Source organism: Pinus tabuliformis, chromosome 7 (genome assembly GCF_031772625.1).
Source record: "Pinus tabuliformis cultivar Carrire ecotype Pingquan chromosome 7, CPIR1, whole genome shotgun sequence".
Classification (NCBI taxonomy): Eukaryota; Viridiplantae; Streptophyta; class Pinopsida; order Pinales; family Pinaceae; genus Pinus; species Pinus tabuliformis.
Genome location: NC_142293.1, coordinates 1,471,334,747 through 1,471,353,755, shown reverse-complemented (window position 1 = coordinate 1,471,353,755; position 19,009 = coordinate 1,471,334,747). Strand labels below are relative to the sequence as shown.

Sequence of the window (19,009 nt, the reverse complement as noted above, 5' to 3'; positions counted from 1 at the left end):
CTCATAAAATGAATCAATAATACTTGCAAATGAGATATATCAAGAAAATTCAACAAATTGCACAATTGGCTAAGTTGGAAAGCAAGGGGTTAGTGAAATAAAATCATAAGGGCTTATGCACAATTCGATATATGAGCAATAGAAATAAAACAAGACTTGCAGAATAACCAAAACTTATACTTGTGTTTAAGAGAAATGCCCCCAAAAGATAGAATGATATCAAAGGACAATGAGCATATAATTGACAAGTACAATAATAATAAAATGTGATACTTGCAAGTAAAATGAAGCACTCGTACTTAACTTGTACAATAACCAATTGTAAGATGAAACAATGTTAACTAAGTCTGTGATGGCAAAGTGGTTTTGGTAAATTTTAGTTAAAGCTTATTCTACGGTGAGACTTTCTCTCAATTCCTCGAGACTTGGTAAAGTCTGATGTGAATTGCAAAAGGGCTAGGTTAAGGAGGCACTTGTCCTTCATTAACGATACCCACATAGACTTCAAGACAATCCACATGCCTTTGCTCCTACGAGGGCTCAGCCACAAGAGAACTGTGAGGTCACGTATTTTAACCTTTGCTCTCAACTCAAATTTATAGAATTGAATGATAGTTAAGGAAATATTCTAAAATTTCTATCAACCAAGCTTATGCTTGGAGGTAAATTATAGATAGTGCAAATTATATACTAATATAAACAAGTGCTCCAAATGAGATGATAGATATGTCAATTTAGACCATATCCTTCAATGTGAAATACTTCAAATATGCCAATAGTAAAAGTACCACTTCAATTAAATGATACAATAAATGTGTGTTTAGAATGCTTAGATCAATTAAGAAAATTCAATTTACTTTAATGGCAATTCATCAATAAAACCACTCAAATGAAGAATATGAATTAGATAAAGAAAATGGAGAAGCAACTTCAATGCAAATGAGATTAAGCAATGAGCTACTCAAATAAAAATTGAAGCAAGTAGTGAAATAAAACCAAGCTAATTAATTGTCAAGTGATTAGAAGATTAAAAACTAAAGCTACTAGTTAGATAATATAAGAAACCAAACTAACTTAGCAAGTTAGTGATCAACCAATCAAGAATATCTCCTACCAAATGAGGGGAAGGGATACCATAGGGAAAACCCCAAGCTCCCTCAAGAAAAAGATGTTCTTTATTATTATTATTACAAGAGAGACTCTCTTAGACAGGAATGTGTGTTTTATATCTCTAAGGAGGGTTTACAAAATAAATAGCTTCAAAAGCAAATACCCTCTCCTTGAGATGTCAATATTGCAGAGGAGGAAGATTTTACAATGATTTAGCAAAAGTTCTTAATGGAAATTTCCCCAAATGAAGCAATTGATTTTCTTATAAGAAGCCTCGTGCTAAAGATAGACATCCAATTTTGTAAGAGAAATATGCAAGAGAAGAGGGAGTGACCCTCTTTATGCTCATGGCCGAGGAGAAAATGGCTCAAAAATTTGAAGATGACTTCCACAAAATTTTAGATCTAGAATACTCCAAGCCTTAAATGAATTCTCTTCAAGAATTAAATTGCTTTCATCCTCAAAATATCCCGCTTAAGAGACAAGACGTCCAAGAGAAAAGAGATTTCACATGAGAGGAGAAGAGGAGAGATAGGCTCCAAAATGAATACGGCCTTCAAGAAAATTTCAATCTCAGTTTTTCCACGCCCCAAATGAATTTTTCCTTCAAAGTCAAACTTGAAAAAGAGGCTTGAAACCCTAGCCATCTAGGATCTACGCGGGATGGGAGAGGGTTTAATCTACTAGTAAGTGTTTAGCTTCAAAAAATTAGTTCTCTTTGATCCTCAAGCTTCAACCTGCAAAAAATATTTTCAAGAAAATTCTCCAAGCCAGACCCTTACTCCTTTCTTCGAATCTGCAAGAAAATAGAGAGAAAATCAAAGATACACACAATAACTATATACAAAAGGAATATATATACAAAATGGATTAGGAATGTATATAAAATTTATGAATCTACTAGCCCAAAGAGTGTGAGGACACCCCCGCTCTTGAGTAGTTGAAGAGAAGCTCTAAAATAGCTAGATCTAACAATTTAAGCACATAAATAAATAGATCTGAATGATTAACAATAAATTTTGCAAGCTATGGCAACGAATCTCCCTTTAAACTGATCGTATTATAAGCTTTTGAGAGAGATTTATATGTGTTCTTCAACTTCTATGCTTGAGAGTTGGTTGGTTCAACCGAAAACATCCCCAAACGCTCAAGATCTGATTCATTAAAAAAAAAAATCTACACACCTATGAAATATTTTGTTACATCGAATTAGATAGTAAAATGAAAAGGAAGACTAGGGGTTTAACAGAAAACCCGCTAGCGCTTCCAAAGAGTGTTTCTCTAATCCAAATATTAATGTAAAATAACTATACACCAATAAATCCAAAATAGAAAATGGAAATATCAATTTATAACACTAGTAGAACATTAAGCACTAGAGAATCAAAAAAATATTACCATAGGAGATAGAAGAATAACACCACACAACATTGCCCCCAAAGGATTTATTTATTATTCAGAAAAAATCCAATACAAAAGAGTAGCAGAGCTTCAATAGCCAAGAGCTCGATTACATGATGTCACAATGAGAGGGAAAAAACTCAATTTATAGAAAAAATGAGAGATAAGAACCTCCCCAAGTGGAAAACAGCGAGGTTCAATTTGTTACTCGTCTTTGACCACAAGAGAAATCGATTCCTATGGAAACCCCTACGCAGACCATGGAGAGAAATTCATTTGCCTTGGAGGAGTGGTTAGGTGAAGAAAAACTTGATCCGAAGAGGTTTGGACCACTCAAAAATAGTTTCCAACCTTTATCCTCGAAAGATTCACATTCAATTTAACAAATTTGGACTATCTCCTTTAAAAAATTTGATTTGTTGGGAAATTAACTCCCCTTTCTAGACCATCGAATTTCCTTGGTGACTTTTTTTGCTTGATTTGTGGAGTTTTCTTCACTTTTTTACTTAGACTTCTTTCTTGGGAAAGTCCACTTCATTTTTTTAATCATTTTTCCACTGAGAGAATTTTTAGTTTCCCTCATTTTATTTTCAGAGTAATTTCAGGCTAATTAATTGTCAGTTTTTGCAAAAAATGGAAAAAGGAAAATAGGAAATGAGGGATAAATACACATTTGTTGACACTTAAATCTTAAAGTGTGTCTAGATAGAAAGTTGAAGTGTTGAGGTCTAATTTTGATTACTCATACCCCTACAACTTTTATAAACAACATTTGTTTACATTTTACATCAAATAATTATTAAAAATCCTGACTAGTGGGAAATTTTAATAATTAAAAATCGACACTTTGACACAACCAAATTCTAAGAAACTTTAAACATGATCTAATATGGCAATATACATCGACTCTATACACTAAGACTCACCTAAGACTTTACCATCAAGAAGCCTCACTCTAGTGTTGGGGGGTATTTGGGAGAAAAACTTAACTAATTATTTAGCATTGAGAAACACAAATAATTAGCTAAGGAAAAAACTCCCTAGAGTGAAAACTCTATAGCAAAATCCTAAGCTACCTAGATGTGTTAAATGACTTATTTTTCATCATACTAGAATCATTTTTACAATATCCTTGCAGGGCTACAGAATTTGGAATACAAAATGTTGACAATCTGTTGAATGATGATGATGATGAAGTTCTGAAATTTTGAGTGTTCTAACCATGATGGAATGCTTTGAAATAATTTTTGCACATGGAGTCTTTGACAATTTTGTAGTTGACACTTAAGTAGTCAACAATCGCAATATCAAAACCAAGGCAAGTCACAAGTCGCACGAGCAGGGAAAGGTTGTGAGGCTAAATAGGTATGTGATTGTGATTTGCGACCTTGTCGCGAGTTGCAAGGTCGCATGGGCTTGTTGTCAAGTGAGGTCGCGACCTCACACGAATTGCGATACACGACTAGGGATAAGTGGTGACCCTGGATGAAAATTGAGGCGATTAAGTTTTGGTTCATCGGGACTCAAAGGTTTGGCGACTATGCGAAATGTATGCCTAAAATTACAACCTGAACCCTAAACTTTGAGAGAGAAAAACACATTTAGAAAGGGGTTACAATGAACTCAAAACCCCCTCTACAAATGAACACTTGCAAGGGTATTTCAGCTAGAATTCGACGAGGGATAGACACACTAAGGTGTAATAGTTAGGGACTAGGGCCGCATGAAAAATAAAATTAAAATGATAAGATGGAGCCAAAGTTAGTGGGTTGGTTCAAAACAGGTCGAATAGTGGGCTAAGATTTCTGAAGCGAAAGGTGAGGACTCACCACAAGCAAAGTTTGAGCAGAGCTCAATGATCATGGATGGATATGCAAAGGTTTTGGATTGAAGTTAATGGCATAGCAAAGTAATAAGAATGCTCAAGATGGGAATGTGCAGGTGCACGACCTTAATTGGGATGGACACATGTCAAATTGCAAAAGATAGTGATTACTGAGGGTAGTCATTACTTACCTAAAGAGAAGGTTGCACTCGCTGCCAATTGGTGGAGAGGGGTCACACGCTCAATCGTGGGAGGCAGAATGAAAGGATGAGAGGTTCGTCAACATTTTATATGGGTGCCCCCACGTGCGAGAGGTGGTTGCAACGTGGAATAGTGCAATAAATCTATCACATGCAACTAGGAAAGGGGGTTGCAAGGGGAAGTTGCACTATGTTTAGGTCGCATGTGACTAGCCTAGTGAGGTCACAAGTTGTGTTTGCAGGCCGAGCTCACGTGAGGGATTGGTGATGAAGGTGCAACTTTGCGACTTGAAGGGGTCACGAGTGTGGGTTGTGCAGTGTCTAGGTCGCACGCAAACGACACAAAGGAGGTCGCAAGTCACAATTCCAACTTGCAATGGAATGCCACTATAAATCTAGAATGTGACCTTGCGACCTTAGCAATAGAGCTATAGGAAAGGTTGCAAGTCGCAAGTTTTAGAGCTTAACCTAGAATATCCAAATGTGACTAGCGACTTGGTGAGAGGACTTAGGTTTTTTAGGCTTTCAGGGTAAAATTTTCCAAGTTCCAAGGAAACCCTAGACAAGTAAAGATGGAGGGAGACCCTAAGAGACCACAGGCAAAGGATGACAGAAAGCTTAGTATGGGGGGGTCTCCAAAATTTTGACGCGTAAATTTTGGTGTTGTTGTAGCCACTACAACAAATATGAAAACTATATGTTTCACTTGACTTATTCTTCTTTGTCTTGGAGGAAGGCTCATCGAACTTGGAAAATGGAGGAAAATACTTTGTATTATAGGGAAGCTTGGATGCAAACTCAATAGCATGAGAAAAACCTTTTGTCTATTTATACAGAGTTTTGTGCTTACGTTTGGAGGTATGAACCATAAGACCTTAATCCTTAGAGTTAAAAAGAACATCTAATCACATAATCTTGTAGACTAATTCCTAACAAGACGCTCACAAAAAGGCTCACAATAGATCATTTTAAACTCATCTTCAAGTGCATCCATAGTATAGTAAAATGTATAAGAAAAAATTAAAAAGGTCCTTTTAGCTTAGAGTTGAGAGAATGCACTCATCATATGTTTCAGGTTATCCACACCCTTTCATTTGCGCCAACAACAAACTGAATTTGACAGGATAAAGTTCAATGGATGCAGTCTCATCACGTACAAACGATGGCAATTCTAGTTCCAAATGCAAGGCACAAAATTTATTGATTTCACTATATAAGGAAGCCCACGTGTCCCGAGTTCTTTTGAAATTTTACGTTCACCAATATGAAACAACAAATTATTTGAAACATGTAGGCCAAACAAGCCCATAGGTTCTTCAAATTTGGTTCTACAGGAAAATCTCTCAGTTTACTTGGAAAACTTTAGTTAAGTATCTACTAACATTTGTCAAAACCCTTTAGCTTGTAGTAGTTATTGCATCTTGAGTTTCTGTGTGATAATTATGGAGAGTTAGGGGCTCAACAGTCCTTGATTCCACCATTTTATCAAATAAAGAATGCAAAAAAACACCAAATCTAAATATGAAATCTCTAGATTATGCTCAAAATATGGAACGCCAGGCTCAAAACAAAAAACTTTGAATCTATTTCATAGCTCAAAACAAATAACTCTAAATGAAATACTTACAACAGCTAAAAATAAAACCTATTTCACTCAAAAGAAAAAATATTTGTCTTTTAAGAAATAAAGACATCAAAGCATAGGATTCTAGTTTTAGTTGTGCCCAGTTGCTTATGAATAGAAGGAACCAGAGTGATATTTGGAGGCAACGATGCCAACATATGGTCCTAAAGTCCCTGATCAATGCCCAATCTCAATTTCACCTCCATTGAGTGCATAATTGTAGGTCGTAGAACTATAACAACCGAAACAATTTGATAACCTTTAATTTTTGCAAAATGATGTGATACTCATTCCACTCATCTCTAAAAGGTGCGAAACTACTCCAATCTGAGAACCTAAATTTTTGCAGAGAATTTTGATGCTCGTTCCACTAGACTCTAAACAGCACTCTCAATGTTAAGGCCAGAGACATTGCAAAAGAACGCTAGAATATAGATATATATATAGGGGAAAGTCGTCGAAAAATCCATTCCAAAGATCCGAGATTTTGTTGAGAATGGCTATGAAGGCTAAAGCCTGAACGAAAGAGAAAAAAGGATACCTAATAAACAAGACAGACACTAACATTAGAGCCACAATATCTCTTTTTTTTAAATGAGAAGGAATTCTGTAGATTTCTCTGATACCATGAAGATATCTACAAGAATATCGTAAGAACAAAAACTATTGCAAAATCAAAAGAAAACCACCTGCAAGAGAGAATGTGATGATCTATTAGATCTGTGTCAATAAAAGAGAATGTCAAATTATATTTAACCATGGAAGAGGCCCCACCCTAGAAAAAGATAATTATCTGGAGAGTTAGAAATACCTATATAAACTGATAACTAACAACAGTTAAAAGCTAACATTAGCTAACACTAACATAAATTAAAGCAGCAATCTTGCAAATTAACTTAGTACAATATGTACAACCCAATATTGCAAGTCAAAATGGGCATAATATCCAAATATAATTAAAGATAAATCTAGATAGGATAGTAGTGTCAACTGCAATATATGTCAGTGCAAAATCCAGCTAATATACTGCAAAGGAAAAATCTATCAAAAATATGATTAATTTTATGGATAATATGTAAATACATCTAATATTAATATAATCATTTAAATGAACTATCAAGTATTTCAACTGTACCAACAATCTGTCAACAATTCTAATAGTGTTGTGCCCCTAATACAATCTGTCAACAATTCTAATAGTGTTGTGCTCCTAATACACAATTCTAATAGTGTTGTGCTCCTAATACACAATTCTAACAATTCTAATAGTGTTGTGCTCCTAATACACAATTCTAATAGTGGTGTGCTCCTAATACTGCTGTGCCCTTAATGTGATGGATGACTCAGGACCAGAATTCATAAATAGGTCCTGATTTCATAAATAGGTCCATCGTCGTCTTCCAATCGTACCAAGCAACACTGTTTTCTCAACTCTTCTAATACTGATGTACCCTCAAAGCGATCACTTATGGCCAAGTACTGAAGCAAATTACATGATAAAGCAATTGTAACCAGACCAGGGCCTTGGACCCCATTGCAGTAATAAATTTCCAATGACCGTAACAAACTGCAGGATGCAAGATGTGATAATCCATCATCTGTTATCCTGGTCGATATTAAGCATAGATGAGACAACTTACTACAGCTGGCAGCAAGAAAGTGAAGTCCTTCATCTGTGACAAAATTGCAATTCGTGACATCTAGATACTCTAATGCCTTGAAATTCGACAAGACCTTTAGACTACTAATATTTCTGCACCAACCCAAATTCAAATGCCTCAGCATCTTGGCACCACTTGCTATGGTAATCAGGCTTAAATCATCTACTGTTGTACAACTCAGGTCCAAAATTTGCAGATTACTACTATTACCAACTGCAGAGAACCCCTTCGAATTTTGTACTGAGCACCAATTGAGGTTGATTCTTTCAAGCTGGTTGTTGGAATGCATCAAAGTTTCCAATTTCAAATCTGTGACCCCCCTTAGCAAGAAATCCGTCAATCGCATCCCGCGCAAATCGAACATAGCCAAACCTTGTCCATCACTTGGGAAATAATGAAGCTCAAGGGATTTTAGATCCTTGCATTTCATTATGCATAGCAGAGATACCTGTGTCAAACCCTGAGCTAGCAAACAAAGTTTCTCGAGGCTTCTACAATTCTGTAAAATCCTAGTAAGAGCAGAATCGTTTAAAGGAAAAGCAGAATTAAAATACAGAAATTCTTTCAGACCCCTGTTTGCAGCAGCAATGCTTGCTAACGAATCAGGAGGACAAGCTTCTTGCATACTATTTACAGTAATACGCAACGTAAGCAGATTTGATAACCTCGATAACTCTCTCAGGTCCCCATGTCCGAAGTTCAAAGACAATTCCTGCAGATGGAGACAATGTGTAGCCAGAGACCTAAGGACCAAGGTAATGTCGATGGAATCATCAAAGACGAATGAGACCTTCCTAAGCGTTGGACAATTCTCGCCTATTCTTGACAAACCAGACTGAGTGAATCTGAAAGGGCCATTTAAACTCAATTCTTGGATATTCTTGCAATTTTTCAGTGAATCGAGGGCAATATCAGACAAATTCATGCAATACCCGAGGCTGAGAGATTTAAGCATCTTACAAATCCTGGCGATGGCCTCGATGCCAGAATCCAGCAAATTGGGTATATCACACAAGGCAATCTCCTCGAGCATTGTACAACTAGTCACAAACCCTACAAACCCTAGATTTGAAATGCATTCCTGGGGTTGGTCTGTATTTCCTAATGATAATATACGGAGGTTTTTGAGGTATTCGGAGGTCAATTGGAGATGTGAGTCCTGCAATTGATCACAACATGGAGTGAAATTCAAGTGCCTAACATATTTGAAGCGGGAAAGGAGAGATGGAAGGAGTGTGGTTGACCTGACTGTCAGCTTGTGTGAAGCACATGTGAGCACATCGTTCCACTGTTTGCAAACCATGGACGCTGAGAGGAGATCTTGCGTCTCCGACAGACGTGTCAGGATGCGGGATAACACTCCGCTGTCTGCCATGGCCATCTCCGCGCTGCTCTCCATTGCTGAAATTGAACCCTCTGCAACTTCTTTCATCATTTTTATTAACAAACATAACACAGGGAAAGAAAAATGTTGCGATACGAGGGAACCGTCATTTTTATTAACAAACATACACCACGAAGCAGAGAAAGGGATTTGTCTGAAATGTGTGAATATTGTGTGTCGGTTTGGAAAAGTAAGGTCAGGAGATAGGCTCGAGTAATTAAATTGTTCGTATGATTTAATAATAATAAAAAATTATTTTTATTAATTAAATTATTATTTAAAAAAGTCTCATTCCGTGAACAAAAAATCTTCTCATTTAAAAAATGATTTTATATATCAATTTAATAATTTAATTAAAATATCAATTTAATATTTTTATTAATTAAATTATTATTTGAAAAAATTTCATGCCATGAACAAAGAAATCTTCTCAGTGAATTAAATTATTGTTTAAAAAAGTCTCATTCCATGAACAAAGAAATCTTCTCATTTACAAACTGATTTTTTATATCAAAATTAAAAGGGTTATTTTAGTATTTATTTTTTAATATTTTTATTTTTTATATATTTATTTTTCAATATTTTTAGTTCATAAAACAATAGTAATTGAAATAGAAATAATATTAAAGTAAAAATAATAAATGTAAATACTATCCATTGTAAATATGTAGTGTTTTTATTTTTTGTATAGTATTTGAAGAAGAAGCATGGCGTTGTTAGAGTTAATGGGAGAAATGTATTGTTCCAGTGTATTAGTTGTATTTTTCTGGAAAGTGTTGCTTTCCAATAAGTATTAGTTGTATTCTTCTGGAAAGTGTTGCTTTCCAATAAGTGTTAGTTGTACCCATATAGATGTCATTATCATTGCAACTTGTAGTAAGCCTTCCCATTATTATAAATATGTGATTTTATTGTGTGTTTGGATATGAATTGAATCTAATAAAATATCTCTTCAAGGAAGTTTGGTTGTTTTGTTTTGTTTTGTTTTGTTTCTATTATTTTGATTTGGTATCAAAGCCTAAGGTATGAGATATAAGGGGGTAAAACCCAAGCACCTTAAGTGTGAGAGAAAGATTGTTAGGGAAAATATGAGTTTTGTGTGATGTCTCTCATGAGATCGTGATCCAAGTGGATTGAAAGTGATAGAGTCGTCAACCTAGCATGAGGAACATTTCTGAATCGAGATTGGTCGACACTTAGAGAGTTGCCAATCTCAGTTGTTTGAAGGCTTGAGTTCAATATTCTACCCATTGTTGGAGGACGAATCTATGGTTCGAGCTTTCTCTAGTTAGAGCTATGATTTAGTGGAAGAAGAGATCATAACAAAGGATGTGAATTGGCCAAGTTTCGAATTTAAACTATTTATTAAAGTTTTGGTTGATGCGGTGAATGTTTTTAGAGGGGGAGCCAAGATATCAATACCAGAAAGGCATGTAGACGGTAACTTACAATTTGAAGAAAAAAATTGTGGAAAACTAACAATGTTTCCACTATATTTGTACTACCCACCATGAGCATGCTTGATCTACGAGATTGGGCTAATTGAAGTAATGAGAATTTCTTCATTTTAAATATTGACAATGTAATGGGTTAGTCATCAATGTCCATATCATTCCATTTGAACAATCAATGACCATTAATTTATTATCAATTGAAAATGTGTCCATTAACAGATGGACAAGTAAGAAATACAAGGTGTGATACCATACACGTAATACATGCATATATAATAGACAAGGCATTATTCCATTTGCAGAAAGATTGGGTAACATGTGTATGGCCCTAATGTTCGAAAATACTTGTTGAGAAATCAATGAGAGGTAGTTGTTTATTATTCTTTGTCATTGTGTTAATATCAAATTTGAGAGCCATAAAAGTAATATTTTAAAAATTATAGATATTTAATTACATAGTTCCCTCGTGCACCTGCCCTTAATCACCCACAACCATTAAATCTCTTTGGCAACCATCAACCTATTTTTAACCGTATCAAGGTTTGTAGCAAAGTGTCGAAAACGAAGAAATCTAATTTGGCTACAAATAATAAAAATTTGAGTTGTGTTTGCAATAAGAGTTTGCAGCGGCTCTTCCAAAAAGTAGAGAATTTTCCATACAGCGGTTTTTGGAGAAAATGAATGACAGGCTCTACGAAAGAGGACCTTACACTTTATTCCACAAAATGTATTGTATAATTATGAGTGAGGTATGTTTTCACAAAATTAAAAATAATAATACTAGCAATTGCCCCAAAAGGTGCAAAGAGAGGCCGATAGAAATGTTAAATTGAAAGAATTGTATTTTGGTTCAAAAAATAAATATTATAATATTCAAATCATTCAAACTAAACTTAGTCAATAAATTGCCCAAAATAAAATAAATCCTCAATCAAAATTATATAAATTATTATTCTTCGTTTCTCTCAATTATTTATATAATAAAATCCAATCAATCATTCAGAATTGAGCACATCAAGGTGGGCCAGTCCACTTTGCCGCTAGAAATAACATCTCAATAAACATAAATACATTTGAGGAATACAAATCAGTTCACATAGGTAAAAGATTACCTCAATCTATTGTGTTCAAGATATTTAACTAATTCAATAACTATAACTATTTCTATAAAGGGGGTTATACTCAACTTACACTTCAATTTTCTTTTTCTCAATAAACATGAGGAATCAAAACTTATCCAGAAATTTACACTTCAATTTTCTCTTTCTCAATAAACATGAGGAATCAGAGCTTATAGAGCTTATAACAAAACTGAAGAAAGCAATCAACCCTGCTAAATACTTATTATCTGAACAAAGCAATTAACCTTGATAAATGCTTATTGATTGAAAGTTGATATCTTCCCAATTTACTTATAGATGCATTAATCACATCTCATTCCAAGATCATGGATATGAGCCAATTGGAAAATCCAGCATCTCCGAAGCTTAGGCTCTTATGATAATAATTTAATGTCTGAGATGAACCAAGAACTATATATGCCAATCTAAAAAGTCGGCCCTCTGCAACTTGTTGAACTTGAGAGCAACTGAAAGACCAAAGTAATTGCATTGGATAGGTGCGCAAAAACCTCCTCCGCACTCTCTAGCCATCAGGGAAATGGACACATACCCTACAAATATTGAGCCCTTTATCTTCTTGTGGCTCCTCTGGCAGAAATGACAGTAAATGAAGTTTGGCTTCTCTTGAAGATTCAACAGCTGGTACCTCAGAGACATATCTTTGCCATTTGTAGGAGCGACCCATGGAGCCATTGTCCATATTAGGTATCAAGGGATCTGCATCACACATGTTGTTCCTCTTCCCAGATAATGGCGGGCGCGCATAGTCACAGGATGTGTCATTTTGAATGTTCTGAGTCGTTGAAGACGAGGGGAGGGATCTTCTATCTAGAGAACAAGCAAACGAAGAAAACATTGTCCCACAAGCTCGGCCCTGACCATGGTTATGGGCATTGAATAACTCGATTGCTTCCTCTAGCTGCCAGTTGCTCGACTGCAGAAACTATTGTGCCCTGTCTGTGGATTCTCCAACCATTTGAACAAAACAAGTAATCATCTCCCGCTTATCCACTGAGGTCTTCATTGAAAGGAGGCACGAAGGAACAGCCAAACAGAGCCATTGGAAAACATACCTAAAATCTAAAAATGGTGAGACACAGAGGGGCACTATATTAGGGAAGAATGAAGGGTTCCAAGAGGGAGATTACACTAAAACTACCCTGCAATCCCTGGGGTATGACCTAAGATTATATATCTAATTGGTTAAGAGCTCATAGTCATTGGATGTAAAGAAACAATAACAATCAAAGACAAAGATATCAAGAATACATCTCTTCTTCCTTACCAAGCACCAATGAAATATTTCATGTGGTTGGATTTTGTTTACATATGATGTCACTGCATGTAAAAATCTCATTCCAACATCTCATTTCAAGTAGCTTCTTTTCTTTTTTTGTTGAATTCAATTGCATAAAAAATTTATAACAATAAAAACATATAACAAGTCCAAGAAATTGTGGCCAAAAACTGACAATAAAAACATATAACCTTTACCTATACAACGATCAACATTGCTATAACTTCTTTTGCAATTTGTTTGATCATATATAACCCTACATTTCGTACATTCAACTATAGTATATATATATATATATATATATATATATATATATATATATATATATATATATATATATATATATGACTTTACTATCAAAGACTCCTCATTCTATTCATCATTTCAAAGTCCATATATGAACACCTCAAGTCACCTGCAACTTCTTTTGCAATTTGTTTGATCATATATAACCCGACATTTCGTACATTCTACTATAGTTTGTAATTTCTATCTTTCATATATATATGTAAATATAAACAAATGACTTTACTATCAAAGACTCTTCATTCTATTCATTTCAAAGTACATTAATGAACACCTCAAGTCACCTGCAAGTTGTAGCCTCCCATAATTGGGAATTCACTTTCCTTTTCACGAATGTGAAATTTTATTTGGCAATTCGCTTTCCTTTTCACGAATGTGAAAATTTATTGCAATTATTGGCCATCTATTAAATGAGTTCCAATACAAGGGCAGCATCCAAATGAAACTCACATGTACATAAGAATGACAGAGACTGTTCCGAGACCTATAATTTTTGTAGATCCTCAAATGAAACTCACATGTACATAAGAATGACACAGGCTGTTCTGAGACAGAAGAATAAAAACCTTTTCAAAGTAAAAGAATGAAAGCATATATACAGGGCTCTCAGAAACTCACATGTACATAAGAATGACACAGACTGTTCTGAGACAGAAGAATAAAAACCTTTTCAAAGTACAAGAATGAAAACATATATACACGGCTCTCAAAGATACATCGAATATGGATGCCAAAGATTGAAAAGACGAAGTACAGAAATTATAGTTCTCTAAAATCTTAACTATTAAATAATTAGGCTTTTAAACTAAGAACCCCACAATGCAAGTCCTTTATCTAATTAAACTGAAAAGTTCCAGTTATTCATCTAACTGAAAAAAAATTAAATAAATAAATAAAATACTTTAGAGTAAAGCTGAATACAATATTAAGCTAAAAAAATTATATCATTAACTAAAAGAACAGCATTCCGCAAGGAGATATGGTTAAACCCATCTCTCCAATATGTAAACTTGATTTTAAAATAGAGTTTATTGATCCGTGAAAACGAAAAATTACACATTTATGGTATATTTAACAAATTCAATTCACTTTTACAGACCTTGTTCTACACTTTTACATCAGAAATGCCAGAGGAAATAAAATACTTTAGAGTAAACCTGAATACAATATTAAGCTAAAAAAATTATATCATTAACTAAAAGAACAACATTCCGCAAGGAGATATGGTTAAACCCATCTCTCCAATATGTAAACTTGATTTTAAAACAGAGTTTATTGATCTGTGAAAACGAAAAAATTACACATTTATGGTATATTTAACAAATTCAATTCACTTTTACAGACCTTGTTCTACACTTTTACATCAGAAATGCCAGAGGAAATAACCAAACACCACAATTTAATTTTAAATACCAATGAACAGTTCATTGACCATTAGAATGAAATGGGGTAATCCCAATCCGGCGTCAAACTACTCATCCTTACCAACCCTTCACTTTTACAGACTTTGTCCTACACTTTTACATCAGAAATGCCAGAGGAAATAACCAAACACCATTAAATACCAATGAACAGTTCATTGGCCCTTGGAATCCTTACCAACCCTTCACTTTTACAGACTTTGTCCTACACTTTTACATCAGAAATGCCAGAGGAAATAACCAAACACCATTAAATACCAATGAACAGTTCATTGGCCCTTGGAATGAAATGAGGTAATCCTAATCCAGCTTCAAACTACTCGTCCTTACCAACCCCTCCCATATGACCACTAATGGGACAAATATCTAATCCTAACACCAAATTGATTATATCAGAATTGGTTAGCCCAATTGGCCTCACTACCTTGATCATATCAGAATTGGTTAGCCCAATTGGCCTCACTACCCACCCTAGGCATGTTAGTCTGCTTCTTGGAACACACATCTACTTTGAAGTTGGCCCCACACATTTGCCCATCACCATCAACACGAAGCATTGGCATCAGCTTATTGAAAGGATGTTCAAAGCTATGCAATCCACCTGATGTAGAGAAGTAACAACCTGCGAAGGCAAATGCAACAACCGATATTACATTAGAGGCTCTATAGCCAACATTCAACTACACTGTCATGTGCCAGATATAGCTAAAAAACAGATAAGCTATAATTTAGCAGTCCTATATTACCTCGGGGAAATGGAGAAAAAGATTTTCCACATTCTTTTTCAAGACGTTTGGCTCATCAGATAGTACAAGGTAATCATCAGCTGCAGTGCCCCAAAAGAAAGGCACTGAACCATCAACATCCTAGCAAAACAAATAGTTATTGGTCAAAAGTCAAGAAACCCACAATTTCAAGGAATGCTTAATATTTTATATGGGAAAAAAATATGTTCAAATAAATACTCAGGGCACCAATCTGTTATTGGGACATTGGAAGTGCAGCCAATGATAGATCATATGAGCAGAATTTTTGGGGTAACAGGTGCCAGTAGCCCATCTGATTATAAATAACTAATCTTCCCCCTTCCCTCTCCCAAAACAAATAATTAGAGCAATGCTATGGGAAAATAACTTAAATTTATTTCAACGAAGTAAGAATGTGAGCAAATCTTTGGGAAATTGCTTTAGCACATTTGCAAAGGAATACAAACTATCAGACTGGAATGTTAAAAGTTTTCGGCAAAGAGATATATTTAAAAGGGATCCGATTTAAATCACTGTTCTGTTTCAAGTCACTGACAGTCTTATTTTCCTGCATCAAAGTTGTAAAATAAATCGGATAAGCCCAATGTCATTACAGTGATTATTGGTCAACCCAATATTCTAATAATGGCTGTAAGGATAACCACCAAGTAAAAATTTCTTTAGATTACAACATTTCTTTAGAAAAGGCCAACTCTGCTACATGAATCAACAATGATCGGTGAGGGGTAGTTTGTTGTAAAATAAATCGGATAAGCCCAATGTCATTACAGTCATTATTGGTCAACCCAATATTCTAATAATGGCTGTAACGATAACCACCAAGTAAATATTTCTTTAGATTACAACATTTCTTTAGAAAAGGCCAACTTTGCTACATGAATCAACAATGATCATTGAGGGATAGTTTTAGTTATGATGACAAATGCAGATGATGTTTTACCATGGATAGAATTTTTCATAGGATCTTACAATGGATAGCTTCTGTCATCTGGACTCTGGAATCAGATAGAAAGTCATGAATTTGGCAATTTGTCCCGTAAATTTTCCACAAGTTACAATATATATATATATATATATATATATACTTTCTCTAATTAAAAAACAGAGTACATAACTTCAACTGCCACTTCATTTCAGAAATATCCACATTGTGAAAGTCAACGCTTTCAAAGCACTAGATCTAGAATGCAGGTTAATACGCAGGTTAATGGATTGCCACACTGTTTCCAGTGAGGATGGAACCTAAAGACCACGAATTCACTGGAAGCCTGGTAAATTCTCCACCTTACCCTTAGGCCACAAGCTAATTGTAGAGTCATAATACTTTATCTTGGGGTTGGTAATTTGAATTTCTTAAAAGAATCTTATCAAAGGGGGGGTTTCATAAGCTTCCCATGTGCTCTGTGAAATTCATCTCATCACACGCCATGTACTAATGTTAAGGTATTCCAGAAAATAGAGCAGATGGAAGGGAGTCTGCAGTGTGAGCGTGTCCAGGATAGTAAAATGGTAAATCTATGGACTAAATCAAACAAACAAAGTCTTATATTTTTTCAAAACGAGCCTTATCCTCTGTCAACTACAGGATCAAGAAATCATCATATGCCATCTACGAATGTGAAGATACTCCAAAAACACAGACCAGATTGGAAAGAGTCTGCAGTGTGAGCATGCCCAGGCTAAAATATGGTAAATCTATGGACTAAATAAAACAAGCAGGACGATCTTATAATTTTTCAAAACGCCCCTTATCCCCTCTCAATTGCTGGATCAAGAAAATCGATTCCCTAGAAACGACTACGAAAGGAGAAATATTGGAATCCCTCATTTATTATCTGAGCAAGGTATGTAGCATGAAGGATTGAAGGAAATGTGCGATGAAGCAGGTTTGAGATGGGAACAATAGAAGTGTTTATGTCAAATATTTCAATGGAAAATAGAAAATAAAGCACAGAAAAGGAAAGGATGAGAAAGAAAGCGTACAACTGCTGTAAAGAGAGCCTCGGAAGTGGAGTCATAAAGAACGAAGGAAAACTTCCCCAATAGATCTCTAACGACCTCATCTGCACGATAAGGACCCCTATCTCTGAGAGTCCGATACGCTTCTATGATAATCGCCACTTCATCTGCAGATTTGTTGAGACCATATCGTTGTCTCAACACCGCTACATTATCCAAGATACCCTCGAATATGCAGAATAAGTTTACATTTCACAAATTGCTCGTGCTCAATTTTCAGGTCAGACTCTCAGGCATACCATTGCGGAGTCGCTTTTCACATATCTCTGTCATTTACTCTCTGGATCGTATCGGACAGCATCTGCGTTCTGGGCTTATTGCTGGTAACTTTCTGCACATTTTTCTCACTCTACATATCAGAAAAGTTTACATTCATAGCATTTCGATTCGATGCAAGGGAAATCGCATTAGTTACGATATTTTGTTATTCATTTTCACCGTGCCTGTACCTAACAAGGTTTCCAGTATTCAGAATCTTTGAAAACCAAAAGATCGAAATTAGTAATTATTGCCAAAGGGATCTTGACAGGATGGTAAAGCGGAGTAATTTAATCCCTCCATTAAGATTGTTTCGCCCTTGTTGGGCTTTCTTGCGCCTACAAATTGTGAAATAGCAAACTCATGATCTGAATAGGGTTGAATAGCATGAAATAGGGACTGTTATATTAGCTCCCTACAAAACCAAAGGTTGACATGCATCAAGCTATGCTATCAGAAATTTTATAAATCTTGTTTTCAAGTTTTGCGATGTCAGGAACTTTCTAGGGTTTTTTCCATTCGTTTTATGATTATTGCTTTGAAATAATTTGCCACAGAGCAGATTATTTAGGGTTTAAAATAAATATAATTATTGTTTTCAAATTTTCACAGAAAGGACCTTTGAAGCTGCCATGTCTTAGTTCAATGGGTAGGTAAGAGTTGTTTTTCCAAACAGTTTCAGATATCAAAGATATATTTCACCTTTTGCTAATTCTTTGATCAAATGAGTCGCGCAGAGATAAGTTTTGGGTGATTTTTAAAAGGCCTTGAATTTTGACCTTTGCTACCAGTTGGAGGTTAGGGTGATAGTTACATTAAAAAAAGAAAAAAGTAAAATAAAGAATACTGGGATACACCACTTTAATCAAAAGCTTCTCGAAGAGCTTTATGTTTCTTGAGTAGTACAGTATCATAAGCCAACTATTTCAGAGCAGGAAAAGGACATGCTGGCACTAATATTCTCAAATTGGAGAAGGGTTAAGAAACATTTAAAAAAAGAACAATTCAGGTGACCAGAGAAAAGGGGGAAAATGTGGAGATGAACCGTTTGTCTTGGAGGACTTCCGGGGAGCGAATGAGTTCTCTTTGCAGTAATCAGTGGATCGCTGCTACTTTCAGATAGCCTCCCCGATGATGATAATGATGATGGCATCGTCGTTA

The 19,009-nt window shown here is 35.2% G+C and overlaps 1 protein-coding gene and 1 long non-coding RNA gene across 2 annotated transcripts; both read right to left on the bottom strand.

Moving 5' to 3' along the window:
• Positions 1 to 7,202: 7,202 nt before the first annotated feature.
• Positions 7,203 to 9,387, bottom strand: LOC149253356 (F-box protein At5g51370-like). The gene has a single exon (XM_089459891.1). It carries the CDS (start codon positions 9,329 to 9,331, stop codon positions 7,517 to 7,519), a length of 1,815 nt encoding a protein of 604 aa, XP_089316017.1. The 5' UTR covers positions 9,332 to 9,387; the 3' UTR covers positions 7,203 to 7,516.
• Positions 9,388 to 14,664: 5,277 nt separating this feature from the next.
• Positions 14,665 to 18,364, bottom strand: LOC149253355 (uncharacterized). Its single transcript, XR_016266198.1, has 3 exons — positions 17,555 to 18,364; positions 15,551 to 15,670; positions 14,665 to 15,426 (listed from the first exon to the last, which is right to left on the bottom strand). It is a non-coding gene; the product is annotated as an uncharacterized LOC149253355 (long non-coding RNA).
• Positions 18,365 to 19,009: the final 645 nt, after the last annotated feature.